Source organism: Neophocaena asiaeorientalis, unplaced genomic scaffold (assembly GCF_003031525.2).
Source record: "Neophocaena asiaeorientalis asiaeorientalis breed wild unplaced genomic scaffold, Neophocaena_asiaeorientalis_V1.1 scaffold388, whole genome shotgun sequence".
Classification (NCBI taxonomy): Eukaryota; Metazoa; Chordata; class Mammalia; order Artiodactyla; family Phocoenidae; genus Neophocaena; species Neophocaena asiaeorientalis.
Window position 1 is genome coordinate 4,563,646 of NW_020172738.1, and position 24,737 is coordinate 4,588,382.

At 40.3% G+C, this 24,737-nt stretch overlaps 1 protein-coding gene across 4 annotated transcripts in view; it reads right to left on the minus strand.

The window, feature by feature from the left end:
* COL4A3 (collagen type IV alpha 3 chain) overlaps positions 1-24,737 on the minus strand; it is a 134,377-nt gene that overhangs the window by 30,912 nt on the left and 78,728 nt on the right. For all 4 annotated transcript variants that reach the window (XM_024740599.1, XM_024740600.1, XM_024740602.1 and 1 more), the window contains 17 exons: positions 24,017-24,061; positions 23,690-23,743; positions 22,723-22,764; positions 20,694-20,778; positions 19,287-19,322; positions 17,505-17,669; positions 14,688-14,780; positions 14,094-14,189; positions 10,924-10,994; positions 9,958-10,140; positions 7,847-8,015; positions 5,475-5,567; positions 4,757-4,858; positions 2,443-2,540; positions 1,729-1,879; positions 1,254-1,367; positions 68-235 (listed from right to left, as the gene is read on the minus strand). In XM_024740599.1, coding sequence (XP_024596367.1) covers positions 68-235; positions 1,254-1,367; positions 1,729-1,879; positions 2,443-2,540; positions 4,757-4,858; positions 5,475-5,567; positions 7,847-8,015; positions 9,958-10,140; positions 10,924-10,994; positions 14,094-14,189; positions 14,688-14,780; positions 17,505-17,669; positions 19,287-19,322; positions 20,694-20,778; positions 22,723-22,764; positions 23,690-23,743; positions 24,017-24,061 — 1,765 coding nt within the window. The remainder of the gene's footprint in view (positions 1-67; positions 236-1,253; positions 1,368-1,728; positions 1,880-2,442; positions 2,541-4,756; positions 4,859-5,474; positions 5,568-7,846; positions 8,016-9,957; positions 10,141-10,923; positions 10,995-14,093; positions 14,190-14,687; positions 14,781-17,504; positions 17,670-19,286; positions 19,323-20,693; positions 20,779-22,722; positions 22,765-23,689; positions 23,744-24,016; positions 24,062-24,737) is intronic.

The following is a 24,737-nucleotide window of genomic DNA, read 5'->3' on the forward strand; positions in this document are numbered from 1 at the left end:
ACAGCTACCTTAAAAGGAATATGTGGAAGAACAGAGAAGAAGAAAAACAAAAGCACATAAAGGGTACCTGGTGGCCCTAAAAATCCCGGATTTCCTGGATATCCTTTTGTACCAGGTGGTCCCATCTCCCCTCGATGACCCGGCATTCCTGGTGGTCCAGGTTCTCCAGGAAATCCTGACCTATCCAAGCCTGGAATACCTGGGTCTCCCTTTGGCCCCGTTTCGCCTCTTCTGCCTATATATGAATGAATGAATGAATGAATGAATGCACGATTGCTTTCCACACCAACTCCAGATATATTTTATGGCTGTAAATATTTAGCTCTGTGATTGTGGGCAAACCACAGACTTTTCTAATTGATAGATTTAGGTCCCCTTTTGTAAAATTCTAAGATCCCTTCTGGAGTTAACGTTCTGTGTTTCAATGATTCATGAAGTAATGATAGTGTAGAATTTAGATTTATTTTCTAGTCCTGCAGGCACACCTTGGGAATGCACTTTCTGACCATGGCGCAGTCTTTAACCGGCAGAATTCATACAGAGCCACTCACGTGGCAGCAAGCCACCAGATGCTTCTAGAAACAATAACAGCACCACTACAACAATTAACTTCTTGGCCAAAATTTTGTGAACATATAAGAAGTATAATAGGAGAGTCCTAAAGGCTTTTTTACCCAGAAACAGTTTACAGATCTGGTTGAGAGGAGTGAAAAAGATGGTAAGTTTCCCATGACTGCCTAGCTTTCATAATTTAGATTTACCTTCATACCCTTTCTTTTATGTTGCCTGTAAAGCAACCAACTATGTATTTTAGTTTGTAACTTGTGAACAGATACCTTTGCATACATTCACTCTGTTTCAATAATAAGGATACATTTACCACTTTAATATACCTATGAAAGTATTAAAGATAAAAGTTATTTGAGAGTTTATATGTGTATATATATATATATATATATATATATATATATATATATGTAAGTATACATCTGTATATATCTTCATTGTTCATATTTTCTTGCATACAAGACACAAACCAATTTTACTGTAGCAACTTCAGGTCCCTTACTCTATAGTTGGTATTCACTGCAACAAGTTCGTGACAACAGGTTTTTGTCTCTGAAATCACTTTTCCCATTGAACAGTGGTCAGGACTTGTTACCGGGTAGTTCTCATGTTAAGCAGCAAAACGCAAAGCAGGAGTCCCATGTCATCTGCCCGCCTGGTGACTGGTTTCAAGGGCCTCCCCCTACCTTGTTGCCCTTTCAATCCATTTAAGCCTGGAAGTCCTTGAGCTCCACTGAGACTTTCTTTGCACCTTCCTGGGGGGCCTCTTTCTCCAGGTGGTCCAGGCTGCCCTGGATCCCCTGCAAAATAGAGTCCAAGAATACAATCGGGTGCCAAAACCCAGGGTCCTAGTATTGCTATCCCAGTCATTCTCTTATAACTTTCCCCCCTGAATCGAACTTAGAGTTAATACCATTGATATGTCTTATAGAGGGGACACTCATTAAAAAGGAAAGAAGGAAGAAAGGAAGAAAGAGGGAACAAACGTAGGGCAGCAATGGAATGGAAATTTGAACGGAAAGTTAATTAAGGCTCGCACGTTCAATTTATTGAGCTAGAAGTTTGAGAAGAGTTCTTGACCCCTAGAGCACCTACACATTCAACGTGCAGCATTTTAGCTGAGCTCACAGTGGAGAAAAGCAATCACACTTGCTATTTTACCTCGTGGTCCATCAAGCCCTCCAGTTCCTGGAATTCCAGGGAGACCTGGAAGTCCAGGGAGTCCACTTTCTCCCTTTTCCCCAGAGTTGCCTCTTTCTCCTGGCAAACCTGGTGCTCCTGGCTCTCCAGGCATGGCTAGCCCTGGTTCTCCCTATAGCACAGAAATTACGTTAGTTTTACTGTATCATGCTTTCAAATCCTTATCGACTATTGACCGGTCTTTAGGGCTATTTACATGAAAATAACGTCTCTGTGATGGAGGTTCTATGTCCCTTTTGTACAGTCACCACCATTCCATCCATTTTCCTTTTTCAATTGTAGTTGCTGACTTTTTAAATAAAACTGTGCTTAGTAATTCTTCACAGCCTCCACTTTTTAAGAAGACTGTGGAATTTTCTGTAAACAGTCTAGATGTCTCTCCTTTGTTAGTTTTTCTCATAGATATCCACGTCTGTTTCTAGAGTTTTCCCATTTTAAGTACTCTGAATGTTTCTGAAGATCAAGGAAGAAATAGAGAGGCAAACTGGTCTTCTTACACCTTCTATTCTCCTTTCTAAAGGGGAGTGATGGTTCAGAGAAACTTTTCAAAATGTCGGCATCTTCATCATCTACAAATATATTGACAATTTCTACACACAGAGCATCCTAACTGGCTGACTGACTGCCCCTCCCCTCCCCTCCCCAATATCAGTCTGAATTTTAATTCTCAAAGACCTTGACTCCTGGGAGGCCTGGCTTTCCAGGTAACCCTGGCTTTCCCATTTCTCCAGGACAGCCTGGTGATCCTTTTGTTCCTGGAAAACCTTGGTCTCCTACAGAGAAAAAAATAACAAAGGTTGTAAGACAGGTCTTAAAAGATTCTGAACAGTAGCTCTTAGATATTTTTTTTTTTTTTTTTTTTAATTTTTTTTTTTTTTTTTTTTTGTGGTATGCGGGCCTCCCACTGTTGAAAAGAACCCGTGTCCCCTGCATCGGCAGGCGGACTCCCAACCACTGCGCCACCAGGGAAGCCCTCTTAGATATTTTTATGAAAGTTTAAATGATGAGAATGCCAACCGCTAAATTAGCACTTAAAAAACGTCAATTCCAAATCAGATTACATTGGTTCCCAGTTAAAAAAATTACCTTCTCCACTCTTGTTGTTTAGCACCACTAAAGTTTGACTGAGCAATTCTTTAAACCACTGATACCAAATGACCATTTGGGTGCCTTTTTAAAAAGTGTATTTTGCATACTGTGTACAGCCAAATGAATTTTTAAATGTGTCTATATATCTACGCAAGCATGACCCAGATCGAGATATAAAGCATTTCCAGCATCCAGGTAGCCTTTCTTTTTTTTGTTGTTGTTGCGGTACGCGGGCCTCTCACTGTTGTGGCCTCTCCCGTTGCGGAGCACAGGCTCCGGACGCGCAGGCTCAGCGGCCATGGCTCACGGGCCCAGCCGTTCCGCGGCATGTGGGATCTTCCCGGACCGGGGCACGAATCCGAGTCCCCTGGATCGGCAGGCGGACTCTCAATCACTGCGCCACCAGGGAAGTCCTGGGTAGCCTTTCTTAACATGGGTTGCTCAAGAGAATTACTTCCTAAAGCTCTATAATAGCCACTGAACATTAACTTCTCTTTTACTCATTTATAATAGGAGAGTTGAGAAAGGAGTTAATACACATCTTTTTCTCTGGTCTGTGGTTCAAAAGAGGAAAGCCTGGTAGAGCAAGGCTGCGTTCAGAGAGTTCCTTTGTGCCTCTAACTTGACCAATTTCATTTATTTATTTATTTTAGCTGTGTCGGGTCTTAGTTGCAGCACGTGGGATCTTCTTTGTGGCATGTGGGCTCATAGTTGTGGCATGTGGGCTTCTTTGTTGCGGCATGCATGTGGGATCTAGTTCCTTGACAAGGGATAGAACTCAGGCCCCCTGCATTGGAAGCACAGAGTCTTACCCACTGGATGACCAGGGAAGTCCCTAATTTGACCAATTTTAAATTCACAGTTATTTCATGAGATTCATTAGGTTCAACTGGGAAATTCTGAATCTCCACTTTCAAGAAGCCCTTATGCTAGTTCTGTTTCCCATAGTTTACAGTCTCCTTCCAGAAGGCAAATCCATAGGGTTACAAGCTAGGATGCAATGTCTCAAGGCAGGGTCCACGAAGCACTTGGCTAAAACATGGGCCAGGTTGCATTACTTCAAGATCACTGGGAAGAAATCTAAGAAACTGGAGTCAAAGCCATTCTTGGGACCATGTGAGAAATGTGATTATGTTTTCCATATCAAATACTCATAAATTGAGATCAATATTCCTATATTTGGGCAGAACTGATGGGTGATAAACATTGCTGACATATTAATGTAAGAGATGAAGCACCAAAAAATGGATTATATTTGGATAAGCACTTTGAAACAAACATGAAATTATCATAAAATCTGAAGTTCTATGGGACATCCCAGGGACTGAGATTACTCATATGCCATCCTGGACAGGATTTTGATGTATGTGTCAGCAGGGAGCCTCAGGTTACTGTTTGGGTTCTTAGCATCTGGATTTCTTTGGAGTGTTTTCCCGCTTTGATGAGAAACAGCATTTTTCCCTAAAGGAAAATAACTTCCGTAATTTATTTGGGAGTATATAGGGAGATCAGCTGTCTGTGATTTAACAGTTTTTTTTTAATTATAAAAGAAATGTATAAGGTGAAGAAATGTGTAAATGTACAAAGTACAGGCATTTATTAAGAAGAATAAATTCCTCATAACCCCACAATCAAGAAGAATCACTATTACATTTTAGTGAATTTCCTTACGTTTTTTTCTGTGTACTTTAAAAAATATGACTGCGATGAGATTGCATAAATCAATGTGAATTCTCCCTTTTTCGCTAAAATTATTGTAAGGTTTTCTTCCCATTTAAGACTGGTGGAAAACATCATTTTAAAGGATTTAATGGATATTTCCTATATTATTCATTATATGCATTTATATTTTATAAATATCCACAATGAACCTTATGTTTAAAAACTTTTTAAAATTTACCCTTAGGTCCAGGAGGCCCAGGGAATCCGATTCCTGGAATTCCTGGTTCACCATCGGGCCCAGGAAGACCCAGATCACATTTTCCTGTGGATCCAGGGATACCTTAAAAACATGCATACATTTACATCAGCGCCTTCCCTTTATCTTGCCTTAAAACAAAATGTTTGTTTCTGGGTCATCCCAGACCTTTTTGAAAATTAAGAAATAATAACCCCACCTTCCTCTCCCTTTCTATGCAATGAGCTAATCATTAGGAGGTGCAAATAATTTTGAAAATATAATTTAACTCCTAAAAAGAAATATTCTCGATATCTTGAACTATATGTCTCCCTCCATCAATGCAAAGTTAAGTTTTAGATGATGTTGGCAAAGAAGCTAAGTTTTCAAATGAAGAAGCTGTGGGAACTGTCCTGATTAAACACTAGCCCACATTCCTTGCTCCTCCACCAAAAATCCATGCAGATTGTTCTGCATTCCAACTCCTCTTACGTAATGGTAGAGATTCTGTTTTGGAATCAGAAGTACTAACAGGAATAATCTGGGTAACCTCAAAGGACAACAGCAAGTCTCCTGTCTGTTGGCTTGTCCCTTCTGGCCTGCACTGTTTTTTTTTTTGGAGCCAGTGACTATATGCTTTCCTTAGAATGGGAGAGTTATAACTAGGAGAGTCAGGGTGCCATCTGATGCCATGTACCAGATGTGGCAAAGGGATACTCACCAGGTGGACCTTGGGGGCCAGCACGGCCTGGGGCTCCAGGAGGTCCTGGGGGCCCTGGAACTGGTGTCAAAACACCGATTTCTCCCTTAGGACCTTAAGAAAATTTGCATCATAAGATTGGCGTGCATATTGAAGCTTTTCTTTCTTCAGAAGGGAAAAACACAATTATAAGGGGTTCATAAACATACCCGAAGGAATATAAAAACTAATCTGCTTCCATAGGCTTCAAAACTGGCTTAAAGATGACCAGCTCATAGAAATTCCACTGACAAATACATGGAAGCATCTACTATTGTCTAAGCCTTGTTTTAATTAAGAGCCCAACATGCTGGTCTATTAAAAGAGAGCCTATTTTTAAAAATATTGGTAATATGGAATTCAGCCTAATGGCTGGTGAATACTAGTAGGATATTTATTTATTGGGTGACTAGTTTTCACAGGAAGGCAGTATGGTTTATTGGACAAAACATGAAGTGAGGCCTAACAAGTTGATCTGGGCTTGAATCTTGGCCCTGCCTTTTTTTTTTTTTTTGCGGTACGCGGGCCTCTCACTGTTGTGGCCTCTCCCGTTGCGGAGCACAGGCTCCGGACGCGCAGGCTCAGCGGCCATGGCTCACGAGCCCAGCCGCTCCGCGGCACGTGGGATCTTCCCGGACCGGGGCACGAACCCGCGTCCCCTGCATCGGCAGGCGAACTCTCAACTACTGCGCCACCAGGGAAGCCCGGGCACGTTTTTTAACATAAGTTCCTCATGTGTTGAGAAAATAATGCCTGTGTCACTGGTAAAGATTTGAGATAACATTCTGACCACAGTGGCCAATATTAAAAACATGTTAGTGATCAGTATTGTCCATATATTCATATATTTATAGAAAGAATAAGTTTACAGTAATGTGATGGGGAAAATTTGGTAATAATATATTTTATGACAGTGGAGTCCTTCACTAAAAATTCACATTTAGAAAGAACAGAAGAAGATTTGAAGATGGATTAGAAGGGGGCTGAGTAAACTTTTTCAGTAAAGGACCAGATAGTAAAGAATTTAGACTTTATGGTCCAGGTGGTTCTCTGTTGCAATTACTCAACTCTGTTATCCAAGTGTGAGAGTAGCCAGGAACAATCTGTAAATAAATGAGCGTAGCTGTGTGCCAATACAACTATATAGACACTGAAACTTGAATTTTATATAATGTTTACATGTCACAAAATATTATTCAAAAATTTTTTTTCCCAATCATTTAAAAATATAAAAAACATTCTTAGCTTGGGAACTATACATGAGTGGGAGGTGGGCTGGATTGAGACTGAGGTCTGCCATGGTTTGCCAATCCCTGGATTAGAATAGCAGCCTCAAAGGTAAGGTGCAGAAAAAGATACACATGTATGAATAATCACAAAATAAGCTTTACATATGTGTGTGGACAGAAATGCATGCATACAATTTATAATATACTGGTGACCCTTGAACAACACAAGTTTGAACCACGAGGGTTCACTCATTCGCGGATTTTTTCAAGAGTAAATACTAGAGTACTACATGAACTACAGATACGGAGGAACCACACATAGGAGGGCTGACTCTAAGTTATACACGTAGAGCGTTGCCCGTCCTAACTCCCGCGTTATCTGAGGGTCACCTGTATGTGAATACTACTGGGGATACTGCACTCAAAAATTTTATTCCTGGTGAGGGATGCTATAAAAAGATTTGGAGACCAGTGGTTTTTTGGGTCTCTAAAGTGATTTTAGAAGTAAAAAAGACCATGGTAGCATTATTTGTTTAACACTGTCAGTAACATGAAATTCTCATCTTTCGCCATGTTCTCCACCACGGATAAACATTGAGGTTCAGATCCCTCCTGAATCCCGCAAGTACGTTCAGTATACGTGGATCCCAAAATTAACGGGACTTTATTATCAAGACAACTTTTCTTCATTTGTCTTAGATACTTTGAAGTTTTCTTTAGAAACCATTTATGAGGTTATGAATCAAAAAGAACAAATTTGCAATAACATGAGTGGGCCCTGGGCCCAGGAAGAGGCTTCTCAAGATCAATCCTATAGGTTTTTGCCTTCCCTTTGTTTATCATAGCTAACTTCCACTCATGTCTTAGGATCTGTTCACTCCGTTTATTTACATCAGTAATGGATATAGACTGTTCCTAGGAAATTTCAGCTGTACAGCTCAGTAACAGGGAAAAAGAGGATTATCTCTACCATATTCTACATGTTATTTCCCAGTGTCTACAAGTTGACATCGTCCATTTACTAGAAGCATGTTTCTATTCATTAGTCTTGAGGGAGTTTCACTAGCGCTAGGAACCATCAACCCACTCCACAGGAAAACAGGACTGGAAAGAAAACTAACCAACCGGCTTCTCCAGGTGGTCCAGGGGCTCCAGGAAGTCCTTGGGTGCCCTTTGGACCAGGCTCTCCCCAAGGTCCATAGTCTGATGGTCCAGCCGGTCCTGCAGGTCCTGGGGACCCAGGGATGCCAGGATCCCCTGGAAGACCCTGGTCTCCCTTCTCCCCACTCAGGGCCTGTATCAATAGAAGTACGTTTGGTTAGTGATTCATCCAGTATCCCTTTACACAGGCTAACCTCACCATGAATACGAATACCAGTTAGGTTGTCATGGAGAAGATCCTGAATTAAAAAGCAGTTGTTACCTGAAGGGCGTTGTTCCTAAAATAATAGCACTGAATGATGTCTGTTGTTTTGCCCTTTGGAATCCAGCAACATTTCATTAACTCTCTTGAGTCCCACTTAAGGTGTCCTACAATGGGATGCCACACATGACAACAGCCCCAAAAACTTAGCTCAAATTGGCCAACAACTCAAATGGCATGAGAGGTGACATTCATGTTACCGGCACATTTCTAAAATAAAACCAGTACAGCAAACTTTAATTCAATTGGTTTTTCACCAGGTATTTTCATTATAAAGGAGATATTCTATCTATAGTAATTTTTTTCTTATAAAATTTTTTTATTGTTCATTCCATAGTCTGTCACTTTGAAAATGAGTTGTTTATTTTAAAGAAGTTGAATTTGACAAAATAATCGAAGTTCCCCTTCTTCTCCAACATGGCCCCAAATAATAAATTTGACTGGATTTTTCATTGTTTAGTGTCAATGCGGGACTGAGCAATCCTTCTTTTATAATTGCAGGGTGTAAGACTCAAATCAGTTCCTTGATTTTCTCTTACTTTCTGGGACTTCTTTACTGGAACTAATAAAAAAAATTAGGGCGATGCAAATGGAAGCATCACATGAACTGTCTTGATATTAGACCAAAAGAGTTCCCGACTCCAGCCCTCTTTAAGGATAACTGCCACTCTGGAGGGGCAGCTGACAGTTTGCCAAAGAGAGTCTGAAACATTGGCCCTGCTAGCTGCTTCCACTCAAAAAGCATTTTGTAGTTAAAAGGTTTAGGAAAGTCTGCATATCATATCCACAACCTGGGGAGTCACTATTCATATTCTCATACTAAAGGGTCTGTGAGTGAATCTTTAAATTTGTTTGACAAGTTTCTCTGCTTGAGGTGGAACCCTTTGTATTGGACGACACTGATTAACCCTGGGAGAAACTGGGATTTCATAAAACAGGCTGGGCAGCATGCCTTGCAAACTTCTCAGATACATGCGATAGGTTCTCAGCCTCTGCCTCTATGACATTTAAAAACAGATTCTGGGGATGAAGTGAGAGAGTGGCATGGACTTATATATACTACCAAATGTAAACTAGGTAGCTAGTGGGAAGCAGCTGCATAGCACAGGGAGATCAGCTGGGTGCTTTGTGACCACCTGGAGGGGTGGAATAGGGAGGGTGGGAGGGAGATGCAAGAGGGAGGAGATATGAGGATATATGTATATGTGTAGCTGATTCCCTGTGTTATAAAGCAGAAACTAACACACCATTTTAAAGCAATTATACTCCAATAAAGATGCTAAAAAAAAAAAAAGATCCTAGTAGGAACCTCTCACTTGAACGTGTGAGAGATTCCATCCCATGAAAAGAGACAGAATTATATAAACTTAAATACGGTAAATGACAAAACATTTACCCAAATGACAAAACCCTAAATATTCTGTCCTCTTATGCATTTATTTTTACTTAAAAGAATGAACATTGTCCCCCAAATGTTGACTAAAACTTTCCATTATTAATCATTTTCTGAACTTCCTTATAAACTCATTTGATACAAATGTGGAATTGTAACTTGTGTATGAAACAAGGTCATTATCAATGTAGAATTTTCTATGGGCTAAAAAAACCATGGAGTGCTATTATTTTTTGTCAAAATACTATAAATATTTGTTCGGGTTATTACTGCTCATTTGAAGATGCCTCATCCTGCAGTTAAAGGGATGAACTGTGCTGAATGGGCAACAATTTTTTGAAAAGAAATCATCTGATGTCTTAACTTTAGAGCCCTTCATTCAGAGGGAGGGTAATTTGAAAACAGTGTCTAGATACCAACCGGTTCTCCCTTAGGTCCTGGTAATCCTTTTACTCCCGGAGTTCCAGGAATTCCATCCAAGCCCTTTCTTCCAGGATGTCCTCGGAGGCCTGGATCCCCTGGGGCACCCACTTGTCTCTCTGGCTGAGATGCTTCACCTTTTTCTCCTTTAAGTCCCGGATGACCCTGATCACCCGGGAATCCCTAGGGTGGTACAAAAATGAGCCTACCTTGCATTTGGGTACAGTTCTTGTGTCAATATTAAAAAATGTCAATAAGAACTTTTCAATTTCAATGAACATGGCTTTTTTTTCCAGACCCTTTCTTTGGCCCATAAGTAAAACTTCAAGCTTTTTGGCTTTATTTTTTTCTTCCAAAACTATAAAAAAAATTCAATTAGTGTAATTCAATGCAATATATATACAATAATATAATTCGATATGATACAACCTTCACATAATTCAGATTATGTTAGAATATTGGTAAATTTCAATATGCATCTATGGATAATTTGATTTAAATATATTTATCCAAGTATAACTTTCTGATTTAAATTTTTAACAACTTGATTGATGTATAATTTACATATTATAAAATGAATCTTTTGTAAGAATACAATTCAATGATTTTTAGTAAATTTACACATTCATGCTACAATCACCACAATCCAGTGTTAGGATGTTTCCACCACTCCTCCAAATTCCCGCAAATCTATTTGCAGCCCATCCCTGTTCCCAGCCTCAGCCCCAGGCAGCCACTGATCAGCTTCTGTCTCTGATGCCATTTGAAATGATTATAAATTCATTAATTCATTCACTTATTCTTTCGCACATCATTCATTTATTCATTCAATCAACAAGTATCTACTAAGTGCTTTACTATTAAGTGCTCCTTGCCAGGCACCAAACTGACAACCTATATGGGGCGCAACCATATTTCCAGAGGGCTCCATTTTCCAAATAAAGCTTTAAAACCATGAAATCTTACCGGAAATCCTGGAAGACCAGCGCTTCCTGGGGACCCTGGGATTCCTTTAATGCCAGCTGCCCCTTGTCTTCCTGAAAGCAGTAAATTATTAAGTATACATTGAACACAAACTCTGAACAGCCAGGGTAATGCAGTATGTGAAGAAAATAGGATGTCTTCTTCTGAAGAAAGAAAATTTCTTTATTAAAACACACAGTGCAAGGTAAGAATGGGAGTAAATAACTGGAACAAGAGATAACATTCAAAATAAGAACTCTTAAATTTTAGCTTCCTAAAATTCTCGTCTTTATAATTTTAAGGAGACACATTTATTTCTTCTAATGATAAAAGTAATGGGTGTTCATTGTAAAAAAAAATACAGAAAGAGAATAAAAATCACACATACGGGGGCGGTGGTGGTGTGATGAATTGGGAGACTGGAATTGACATATATACACTAATATGTATAAAATAGATAACTAATAAGAACTTGCTGTATAAAAATAAAATAAAAATCACGCATAAATCTACCACCAGATGACAGTATTTGCTAAAATTTTCATGTGCATTACTCATAAAATTTTTTTTTTTTTTTTTTTTTTTTTTTTTTTTTACCCATCATAAAATTTTATATCCATAAATGCATAGGACTCGTAATACACTTTTCTGGAATCATACTGTACATATGTCAATAAATATGGACTTATAGCTTCCCTTTAAATGGCTGCATGGTAGCCTATTGTATGGGTGAACCATCATTCATTCAGCTAACAGCTATTTTTAGACATTTAGATTGTCTTATTCAACTTTAGTTGTTGTAAACAATGCTATGATAAATACCTCTGGATATTTAGTTCTGCAAATTTATCCAAAGATTTACTTTACAATAAATTGCTAAAAGTGTAACTGCAGGTCCAAACAGGTACAAATCTTTCTGAGGCTTTGTATATCGGTTGCCAAATTGCGTTTTATTGTATTATTTTATACTTCCTCTATTTAACTGTCTCTGTAAAGAGGATCCCTTTAGAGGATCTTTTGGATGGATCTCAGGTCAGTTTATTAACAAATGTTTATTCAGATTTTTTTTTTTTTGCAAGATTTAAGCCAGGAGAATTTTTTGTATAGTAATCCAAACAGTTTTACTGCTTATGTATCTCTTTGAGCTATACCTGTAGTACCTCAAATGTAGGAAAACCAAGGAAAATACAGCAATGCAACTGGTTGGTTAGCAGCAGTGAGCTGCCCGCCTGCATCACCAGCCTTGGGCCAGAGATCGCTCTGGGGATGTAGGAAAATTATGATGGCTTTCCTTTTGTTCTTTACCTTCCTCCCTTCCTTTTAGTTTTTGTTTTAACATTTCCCCCAGAGACTTGGGCGTCAAATAGGTGCTGTATGAAAAACACTGCCCCCTGTTCTTTGCCCCATCCTTTCCTGTCAGGCTTGTCTCAGGGAGTCAGGGGGCAGTCACTGCAAAGCAACTAAGGCCTTCATGAAGAGGTGGGTAGGATTTGAGGGTGACAAAGGATCCCTGCCCTAATGCGTGTCCTCTACTGGCTGGCCACAGTGCTCGCAGCTGCCACCATGAGCCTTTCTTCTTTGGACTGAGACCAAGCCTCCCCGAAGACTCTGTGTCAATGCAAATGTCTACTGGATGGTGGTAACATGCAAACATGCTCTTATCTCCAAAGGTAGAGCTTTTAGCTCTTAGCTTCAAAGGTAGAGCTTTGGATTAACCTGGCTCAAAGGGCAGTGCCTGGTACAGCAATTAAGGGGTTCCAGTGTAGAAGGCGGAGCATGTCTCCAGAGGACAGTGTCCGGACTGGGGTCAGGCTCTACCACTTATTAGCTATGTCATCTGATACCTCAGCTTCCTCATCTGTTAAATGGGGTTAACGTAACACTTAGCTCTAGGGTTGACATGAGGACTAAGGGATGGAAGCACAGAAGACATCTAGAACCATGCCTAGGGCACTGAGCAAGGGCTCTGTAACTTGAGAGCTCTTATTAGTTAATGAGAAATCATTTGAGGATGGTGTCTATAGACCAAGGTGCTAATGGCAGAACCTAGATGGTGTGTGATACCACGTGAAGGCCCTGGGTAGCCAGCAGAGTGGCACAGGGGCAGAGGAACCCAACTAATAAAATAGAGACTTTTTCTACTTCAAGGCTTTGTCCATGGTCATTTCTATGACCAGGGAAGGGGAAGGTAGGAGAGCTGAGGCAGAGACAGCCTGGAGCAACAGCGCTGAGGTGGAGAGTTCTGGTCTGGCACAGAGGTCGACAAGGGAAGCGACATATGCTTTATTTAGTCCTCAGGATACTGGCCTATGAAATGTTTTTTCCTTCAAAAGTTGACGGCTAATATTTTTTTTAAAACATGAGATTTCAGATAAAAAATCCCAATTTTATTCTTCCCATGAAAAATTGGAAGATTTATTAGCACAGAGCCTAAAAGGCTGCCAAGTAACAACAGGCTGGAGTTGAGTGCCTGATGGCACCTCCCCATTTACTGCGTAGCCCCTTCAGTTTACTGAAGTCCTCACCACTCCTTATCTTCCCCAACACTGGGGCCACTGGCGAACTTTGTTATCATGCTTGTACAGTTAAGAATAATGTGAAATAGTGCATGTGCCCATGATGATATCAAAAGGGGGAACATGAAAAATTAGACTGAGAAGGGTCATGTCTCTTGAAAAAAAGAATGGGAGACAGTTTCTTGCATTTTTTTTTTTTTTTTTTTGGCCACGTCTCTCAGCCTGCAGGATCTTAATTTCCCAACCAGGGATCGAACCCTCAACCCCCTGCAGTGGAAGCCCAGAGTCTTAACCACTGGACTGCCAGGGAAGTCCCAGGGGCTTATTTCTTTATGGAAGAAAAAAGTGGTTTGTGTTTGGTATGGCTGCTTCACTCCTCCAGGTTACCAGCTGGTCCCCTGTAGAAAAGTGAGTTTACAATTCCTGGATAACACAGTGGTTTGCTAGAGTTCAGCAACTAAGACGGAATAAGGGGAAATGCCAGCTTTTATGGGATTTTTGGCTTCCTTTATGTTAACAGAGTATGTTTCTGAAAGTCTCCCTCTAAATTCATATAAACCACATCCTGACATCTAGCAGTCTGATGCCTTTTCTTCCTGCCCAATGAATCGACCCTTTCGGTACTTGAAAAGATACTTGTGTGCAAATTGTCTGTACCTGGGAATCCTTTTACGCCATCTAACCCCGGCAATCCTGGGGGGCCTGGAGGCCCTGGGACACAAGGACACTGTGTGCACAAAAGGCCTGGCTCCCCTGCAATGAGAACACACTTGCATCACTCACAAACCCATGCCGAGTCCTTAGAAAGGACATATTTTCGAACCACACGATCATTCGTTACGCCTAAAAATTTTTTCATGTAGTGAAAATCATTTAGGACATTGTACATATTAATAAAAACATCATTCATCTATTATACCTGCTTACTTTATCTGAGCTTATTTTTTGCGTTCTGAGAGAGGAAATCCCAAGAGCCTAGTATTAAATATTTACTATTTCAGTGTTTCTCTCCTTGAGTGCAGGCTACAACCCACATACTAGGAAGAGCCAATGATTTATTGCATAGGTGCTAAATAAATGATTCATTTCCAGATAAATAAATACCGTTAGGTAATCCTTTTGGAAAAGAAGCCGTCTCTGACTGTCTGCTATTTTGGGGTCATTGTTGTCTCAGGGAAATATAAAATCAGTGATAATAAAGATGATGAGAATGGCTTATTCTAGTTGAGAAACATCACTGATTGAACCAACCTTTGGGCCCATCGACTCCCGGGATTCCTGGAGACCCTGTATGGCCTGGAGGTCCACCATCTCCAGGGGGACCTCTGCGAAGAACAATACCACCTACAAAGAGAAAACACCAAAGCTAGTTTTTTGTTTTTGTTTTTGCTTTTTTTGCGGTACGGGGGCCTCTCACTGTTGTGGCCTCTCCCGTTGCGGAGCACAGGCTCTAATCGCGCAAGCTCAGTGGCCATGACTCACGGGCCTCGCCGCTCAGCGGCATGTGGGATCTTCCCGGACCAGGGCACGAACCCGTGTCCCCTGCATCGGCAGGTGGACTCTCACCACTGCGCCACCAGGGAAGCCCGAGTTTGTCATTCTTAAAGCAGCTTTTCAAGAAAGCTGTTCCCAGTCTTCCACATACATCTGCTATTATAATGGTACGGTCAATAGTTAATTCTCTCCAATTGTTGTGTTCTATGATCTAATTTTTGGTCTTGCCATTTCCAATATAGGTTGAAGGCAATGCTGATGAAACTAAATATGTACAAACAATACCTATAGCTTCCCCCAATTTCAGAGCAACAGGTAACAGTGGAAACATTTAATTTGGATGGAATATGTATGTGTTATATTATGTCTGTTCCATTATGAAAGAATGCTTATTTTGTGATCCAGTTATCTGTGTCTTTAAGTTGAATGGGTAGTTATCTCTGAACAGTAAAATCTACTTCCACTTATAAAACAAATACATCACAGGGATGAAATATACAGCATGGTAACTATAGTTAATAATACTGTGTTGCATATTTGAAAGTTGCTAAGAGAATAGGTCTTGGAAGTTCTCATCACAAGAGAAACATTGTAACTATGTATGGTGACAGACACTAACTAGACACTGTGATGATCATTTCATAATATATACAAATATTGAATCAATATGTTGTACCCCTGAAACTAATATAATGTTGTACATCAATTATACTTCAATAAAACAAACTGAATTTAAAAAATAGAAAAAAAAGTAAAATCTTATGGCACTTTTACACTTAACGTAGACTCATGTATACTTTTACATTTATACATTTGTAGATACTTATACATTTTCATATTCATTTCATATTTAACTCAACAAATATTTGAGTACCTACAATGTTCCAGCCCCCATGCTGTATGCTGGGCTTCAAAGAGTAAATGAGACACTCCCTGACCTCAAAGAGCTTTGAGTCTTATAGGGGAAACTGACTCAGACAAGCAATGTGGAAAATTCTATGATCAGGATAAACCTGAGTGTTATAAGAGGTAGGTGGGCTCAGTGAAAACTTTCTGCAGGACTTTGAAGCTCCAACAGGAAGGACAGATAGGTGTTGCTTAGAGAAGAAAGGGTAAGAAACAAGAACAGTCTCTGAAGGGCGAGGGAGCATGGTGCCTTTGGAGCGGGAGCTGATCTACGGCAGGCGCCCTGTGGGCCAGATCCTGATTTGAACATTCCTGAGCTTCGTGAGCTGTGCGTATCAGGCTTGTCATGGATAAAATGAGGACACAAAACCTACACCTGGAGAAAGACTTGGAGGGCTAGAAGTTGTTCAAACCCCTGATATACAGTAAAGTATTTTTGTTGAGTTTTGCTTTGTTTTCCATAGATCCACTCCATAGCTTAACAGCTTGTTCTTAGACATTGTCTTCTGTTAATAGGATAATTTCTTAGATTGTTGTTAGCCTAAAGGAAAGCTTTTATTTATTTATTTAGGCCGTGATGTGCTGCTTCTGGGATCTTAGTTCCCCGACCAGGGATTGAACCCAGGCCACGGCAGTGGAAGTGCCGAATCCTAACTACTAGAACACCAGGGAACTCCCTTTATTTTTAATATTGCTCATGTAACTAGACACTTAACTGAATTATTTTATTACTACTAAGAGTTTTCCAGATTATTCTTTTTAATTTTCTATGTTTATAATTATATTGTCTATAAATAATGTTTCTTCCTTTCTTAAAAATATCACTGATGCATGGAAGATTCTTAAGGCTAGTAGGAGGGTTGGGTATAAAACACAAGACCTCCCAGGAACCTGCCAGGAAAGGCATGTAAAAATATATAGAGCGATCTGTGTGTTCCTGAGGTTCTATATCCCTATCAGCCACATACAGAATGCTAAGTGGCTCTATCAGGGGATGGAGAGAAAAGGATAACTTCATCAGAACTTCCAGGTACCGCTTCAGAGCCTCTGGGCTGCAGCTGGTTTCTGACCCACTTTTCCTGGCAGCATCTTGCTTTGGTCCATGTTGCACACCTCTAGCCTCCTGTCCTGGGGCTTCCCTGCTGATGACAAGCCACAGGATGCCCCAGGAGCCATGCCAACACAGCCTGGAAGTGTGTGTCTGTGGGGGGATGTGGGTGGGGATGGTAGGGTGTTAGTCCCGTCCTGTGGGGCACAACCTTGACCCATGCGAAATAGGGTCTGGTGGGGAAATTCTTGCCTCTTTGTCTCCCCAGGAAAGATTATCCTGAGACGAAGTTATACAGCTTCTTGGAAGATAGTCTCCAGGGACTGAATGAGCAGTTGCACTTGGCCTAGGCCAACTTGATAATGGTCATTCCTTCCCTGCTTCTCTCCCCTTGTCCCTGTTTCCTGCTCCACCCTCTGTGGGAACTCAGGCTAACACCGGGCTGCGCTTGCAAAGTAGCCCTGCCACCGTAGCTGCTTCCACAGAGAGTTAATAAATGAAACTCCAGTGGAAACATAACTCCTACGGTCCACACTGATGGCCAAGCCGCGCGTAAGGTTCATCGCCCCCGATGGGCAGATCTCTGTCACCGGGCAACGTACGCAAAAGGGCATCTTTACCTGGTGGTCCTGGAGGTCCTGGCAACCCTGTAGGGCCTGGTGAACCAGGACAGCCAGGGGACCCGGGAAGCCCCACTGCGCTCTTTCCTGGGGGTCCTCGCTCGCCTTTACTTCCTTTTGCTCCTGGTACTCCAGGGGCTCCTTGGAGGCCAGGCCTTGATGACCCTTGGAGAAAATAATCATTTATTGTTTTTTAGATGTTCCCCTGATTAATATACATTTGTTTTGCAATTGCAAAAAGTGATATATTCTTATAAAAGTTGTACAATTGAAAAGTATATAGAGCATATAAAAGTGAATTATCTGATGTCCCTTATCTGTGGCCTTGTTAAACTATCACAATACAGCAGAGCTCAGACCATTCCATTTCAAGAAGATAATTTATGTGACTTATTACAAGGGGCTGAAACAGAGGTTGGGATGCACTGTAGTCTCTTGATTCAAAAGGACTTCAGGAGAAATTCTTCAGTATATGTTATTTTATAAATTCTTTTTATTAGAGACTAAAAGATGCCTATCTTTCAGGGTCTCCAATGAGAAAGAGAGAAAATTGTAATTGGACTCTATTCTTGCCAATCGTCTTAGTTATATTAAAGGGTACCCTGGGGGAGGCAGGCATCTCCTGGGGGAGAAGCCATGCCAGGTGATACAAAACCCCCTTCTTCTGTCCCTTCTAAAATGACCCGGATGTGAGAAGGGCAGTCTCAAATCTCTGCCTCATAGTTAAGAATCTCTGCTGAGAAACCAGTGGGGGTAATATCCGATTATTTCTGATTATTGAGCTTGAAGATTTTGGCCTAAAGGCTAATAATCCTTCGGATTGACATCTGTTTTAGAGCTTTTTAATTTTAACTTGCTGGCTTTTTAAACCATTCTATTCATTACTTGGAAGGAAGTCTTTCTTAATATTTGGTCAGGCCTTTAAAATCCCCTTTTGCATCATTTCAACTTCAAGAAATACCTGCTGTTAAGAGTTTGGTATATATTTTTCCACGCATATGCAAGAACACATAATATTTATCCATTGATCTTTTTCTTTTGCAATAGAGTTATAATATACATGTAGTTCTTCAGTCTGTTTAATTTTAATTCATTTTCAAAATTATGAAATAGTTTAAATATACAGCATAGTACAGAGAAAAATATAGTCCATGGCAGGGCTTACTAAATCGTTGCTATTTTGTTCTTAGTTTTGTCTCCTTTACAAAATGACACATTACGGTACGACAGTTATAACTGAGGCTACGGTGGTTGATCTTTAACCATCCTTGATCCTATTCTTCCTCTCTCAAGAGGCAACCACTCAAATGACTCATGGATAGTTTTTCCACTTCACAGAATTGTCTATGTACCACAAACAATATATTTTTAAAATTAAAACTTTACACAACAGCTGTAATCTATGTGTCTTTAGGCAACTTGTGATACACTATGAAAACTATCATTTTAAGCAAGCTAGTTGCCATAAAATTATTGTTTTTCTAGCTCTGTGCCTCTTCTGAGTTTCAAGCCTTCTGCTCCTTACACTGAAGTTACTGTCTTACACTTAGTTAAAACTACTGAGAAGTAAAAAAGAGCATTTCTTTATTAGTTTGTGTCAGTTTCCCAGTTTCCACTCCCTTTTCCCCTGCAGGTCACAAAGTTAACGATTAAGAAGTTGGAAACACTTGTATGTCAATTAATGAAACATTTGTCTTATGTAAATACTGTAGACTCACTAGAGAGCAGTGTGTTTTCCATTTAATAGCGTTTCTATTGGTATCCTGAGAAACATGTACCTACCAGGACTTCCAGGGGCTCCAGGGGGACCACTGGGACCTGTGAATACATAATAGCAATTAATTGTTTACAAAGATGTAAATATTCCCTCCCCCTGGTTGTTGAAATCTTGGATGACGATATAATAATAATATAATAATACATTTTTCATACTTTTTCTCCACTCTCACAGAGGTAAATATGAGAAAACTTCACTCATTTAAACAAACTCTAAAGAAGAAACTAAGTTCATCTTAGATGTCTAGCACTCAAAAAGGGGGAGGGAAGAGAGACAGGGGTAGGGGATAAGGGACATGAGCTACTATGTATAAAATAAATAAGCAGCAAGGATATATGGTACAGCAGAGAGAAATATGTATACCTGAAACCAATATAATATTGTAAATCAACTATACTTCAATTTTTTTAAAAAAGTAAATCATGCTACTTTATCATCTTCAAATAATTCAACAAGACACTTCCTAAGAGTCGGCTCTGTGTTTGGTATTTTGCTGGGATGATTCAGATGCCAGAATATTAAATAGCTGGAATTGTCAAGAATATGAGTTTGGTCTGGATCCATCTCCGATCGCTTATAGCTGTAACACTGCATAGGGCTCTAATTCTTTGATGTATATGAGTGATTTATAGTAAGCATATCAGATTTTTAAAAATCCATGTCTAATACTTATCTGTCCATTTGTTTAAGTACACTGAGACTTTTACCCCTCTTAAGTAAAATTCTTCTTTGAAATCTTATTTATATCAATAATTTTCCTAGATCAGTGGTTCTTAATCCTGTTGCACATTAGAATTAATCTGGGGAGCTTTAACGATCTGCCAGTATCCAGGGCCCTCCTCCAGGCAATTAAATCAGAACCACAGGGATGGGACCTGGACATGGTTCTTATTTAGCAGTTCCTGGGGATTTTAATGTGTAGTAAGAGATAAGCGCTATTAGCCAGATCTTTGCAATCTATCAAAAGGGATAGAACGTAAGTAAATGTGACTTTAATTCATGATCCTGGAAGTCAGAAAACCAGGACTTCAGTTCCTTCTTGTCACTATTTGTGTGGATTTGCTCAAATTATAGCTTTTCAGGGACTCCATTTTCTCTTTTGTATCCCACTGAGATTGCTGGTTTCGGACACTCCCACCTCCTTCTCTCCAGTCATGTTTGTGTCTTCCTACCAGACTTGAACGTTATGCTTTCCTACATAAAGATAATTCAGTTACCTTCTACTGTATACCACCTATGGAATTTTCTTATGAAAATTAGGAAACACCAAAAAATATCACCACCTATGAACATTAGGAGACCTCCCTTCTCCTCTTGCTAGTTCTGGGTCTGTAAACACATGCTATACATTTTGCCTTGAAAGAAAGACATGGAATGATCAGCAAATGCTTTAGGAAGAAATTTATTCTCACCCTGTGGGCCAGGAACTCCCTTGGGCCCTGGTGGGCCTGGAATTCCTTCATCTCCCTTTTCCTGGTATGCATCATAATATTCTGTCTTAAAGGAAAAAGAAATTAATAAAGAAAAAAGACGGCTATTTATGGACAGCTCGCCAAATGCAATTACTTCAATTTCTTCTTTTCTGGCTACAATGATATTTTCCTTATTTTCCTGAATTCATAGGTTTATGTGTCAGAAGGATATGGCAGTTAAGTATATGGGATGGATACATTTAAAAATAAAAGTTAATCTGGTATCATGATATCATATATTTCATGGGCTTTCAATTAGAAATACATTTTATGATGTGGCCCAAATCACACATACACATTTCAATATACATATACATATCTATATATGTGTGAATATGTATACAGAAATGAAAGTTTCACAAAATAGTGACTTCTTACAACATATGATCAACTCTGATATTTTTTATTCTATTCGGTTTCACTTTTTAAAAATGATTGCCCTGAGGTAAATTTATTTCAAAGTATATTGGGACCTACACATCAAGAAAACTTTATTGATTGTTTCTTTAAATTTCAGGACACTGTTGACCTTCAGACAAAGGTTTCCTCAGTCCAAGGACTATTACATATTTCTTTTCTTTTTTTTTTTTTTTTTTTTTTTGGAGGCCCACGGGCCCAGCAGCTCCGCGGCATGTGGGATCTTCCCGGACCGGGGCACGAACCCGTGTCCCCCGCATCGGCAGGCGGACTCCCAACCACTGCGCCACCAGGGAAGCCCGACTATTACGTATTCCTGAAGTGATCAGTGGACCTACTGCTGGTCTCCTTAACCATCTACTTCCAAAGCAGAACTTCCTCTGAAGTTAGCAGAAGCTGCAGAGTTATGTGGTATTGAGCATGAGAAAAGAAGATAGAAAGAAGATGGAAGTATAAAAGTTTTGTAAAAACTTAGTTTTTTCATACGTTGCACGGGGCCAATTAGTTCACTGACTTGTTTAAAGAATAGGTAACTAGAGCTTTGTGGTTAAGCAGTATAAAATCACAAGAAAGAATTACTACTAATCATAGTACTAATAATGTAATAATCTCCTCCATCATAAAAGCCGTAAAGACATGTGAGTACCTTCCAAGTAAGTACTTTCACAGAATAGCCTCTTTCATTTTCCCAGCAACCCCTTAAAAGTATCTTGGGATTACTTGCCATCTGAATCATTTGCTTGTAGTGTAAAGAGGCTGATTTCTGGGACCCTCCTCCAGTTACTGAGTTGACTGACTCAGCCTGAAGGGTCTGAGAACTGCGTTTGTAATAACACGCACACACACTCCCCCAGTGACTCCTTTGCCACCATGGAGGAGCTTTCTGTCACACCTGCACAGTCACACTGAACGTGAGAACCACCGTCTTTTGAGGCAGGAAAGGAAGAGGCCAGACCTCAGAGCCTGGGTCTTTTGCACTCATCTCCTTAAGCTGCAGAGTCACTCTATAAAATGTAGCCACCCTGCAGTCAGGAGCTGACAGACATCAAATCCATGTTCACGCCGGGGAGGGGAGGAAACAGCCTGCCGCTAAGGAGCATGGGCTGGGGTCATTGGTTTTTGCTGGTCCTGTATTCAACGCAGGGCTGAGCTTCTGCTGCCTCACAGTGCAGGGCTGTCTTAATGGGGCCCAGCTGGAGACGGCCACCCTGCTGCCCAAGCAGTCCTCCTCTGCTGCCTTCCTGCCCTACTTAAGGGCAAGGGATTACTTACCTTGGGCCAGGCCTGATTAGACAAAGGTTTTCTTCTCTACAGCCCAGGATGGGCATGGCCAGTGCATTCCAGGGACCAAGTAGGACCAAAGAAAAATACTTGTCCATTATCAAATGGACAAATAATGACAACAGCTATTTCTTTTGCCCCGGTTTGATAAAAAGGTAAATACTGTAATCTCTATCATAGCAGTCAATAAGAGACAATGATTCAAAATTTCCTTGATATTTTGAAAGACTTGATCAAACGTGACCTTAAAATGGTCTTTAATTACACTTACTGGACCACGAAATCCTGGAGGGCCCATGTCTCCTTTCCACCCCTATGTTGGAAGACAGTTAGAAATTATGAGCACTTTAATCAAAAGTATTTACATGTCAGGTAAACTTAGAAACCAAAATGCACAGGTAAACAAATCTATGCTAGAATTGATGTTATTTCTATGAAATGTACAAACCAAGTTAACATGAAAGGGATACTACTTGTGATTATCTTCCTGGAGGGCCATATCTGAGTCAAGAATCTTATCTACAAGGTCTGGAAGAAGTGGCTCTTGTTCTCTAGGTTTCTTCCACATCACTCCCTTCAAAGGATGTTTGCATCATTGCGTGCTCTCCTGTTCCCACCCAGAATAGAGGCACAGGGAAACCAGGCTGTGGGTTGTAGGCAATTCCCGGTGTCCCAGCTATAATCAACCTCCTTTCTTACCTACTCAAGAGGGCATTCCAGGATTCTACTGGAAACGATATTAACACAGGATAAAAATCTTGAATCTGCATATATACCTACCTACGAAAACTATTTGAAAATATCTGTAACGTGTTGTCAGAAACAATGATGTGGAATATGGTCCACAGTTAACTGATGATGACCTTTCAGTATATCGTGACCCAGGTTGAGACTCACGGGGACCAGCCTACCCTTGACCTCTGATGACCTGAAACTTCCTCCAATCGCAGGTCCTTTCCAGCTTCTTCCTCAGGGAGCTGAAATCTCAGCTGAGATTTGAGCTGAAATCTCACTCGTCCTAAGTCAGCTTCTACTACAGAGGACAGGTGCAATATCTTTCCCCTTCAAGTGTTCAAATATAGTTGCCACATCTCTTGTTTCTTCTTAACAAATAGGCTAAGATGTTTCAGTGAGCTCTAATTGCAATTCCTTGTACCGAGTTTCAGGACGTGTGGGGAAAGGGTGACCAAACCCAACCAATTAAAAAAGCTGAAGATAGATGTTAGGAAGGGAATTACCTTGATGCCATCTTCGCCCCTTAACCCAGGGAAACCCTTGCTGCCTTTGGCTCCCTACGGAGAACAGCAAAGTGCGTAGGTCAGAAGACACATTGATAATCAATCTCTTCTGTAGGAAGCAAAGTGCTTTAAACTCCTTTCGGGAAAAAAAAATGTGCTCAGATGACCTCTCTCCACAGTGAGGGTGTAACACTATGATTCTCAAACATAATTTTTAAAAGCTATATGCTTTTGGTTTGCTTAAAACTACGTAGTGACTCTCAAAAACCCTTTTGTCTCATAGGACCGACACTTTCACTATATTAACGGGCCAAGTCACGTCTTTACCTCAGTGCCAGGGAAACCGGGGGCACCATCTTTTCCAGGCTTTCCCTAAAACAGAAACAAAACAAAAACACGTAACTTAGTAAATATGGGTAATTTCAATAAACATGAAAAATGAAATGATATGATCATCTCTTGACCTTAGGCAAGAAAGCCTGACTGAGGTTTCCCCCACTTATTAAAAGGAAAAACTATTAACCACAGAACAGGTGATGACCTTCTCTTGCCGGGGAAGGCAGAAGCCAGTCAGAATGGGAAATTAGGGAGGGTCACTGGAAAAAGGAGAGGATACTAAGAGCTAAGCTTAAACTAGAGTTAACACTACCCATCAAAGCTTAGAAGGAAAATCAAGGAAGCACTGAGCAGAGAATCGAACAGGAAAATCCAGACAGAGGGAGGCATTCACAGTCTATTCATTGGCGGTGTTGGCAATGCCCTGAACTCCAGATGTGCCTATATTTAAATATATGTATAAAAGGTATTTTGCAGCATTCAAACAGACAGGGCTTTTGGGATTAACTATTATGATAAAATAATAAATGATATGATAAAATTAAAAATATTAGTTGAATATTTTTTCTTAGAAAAAAATATTTTCCCAGCGTATAATTTTTAGACTTTTAAAACAATATATGTGTTTAAATCTTTGCAAAATAGAGCTGGGAGGGAGAGTGAGCCTCTGTTGCTTCTACATTCTCCTCTTTTTTTACCCATCACCCCCTAT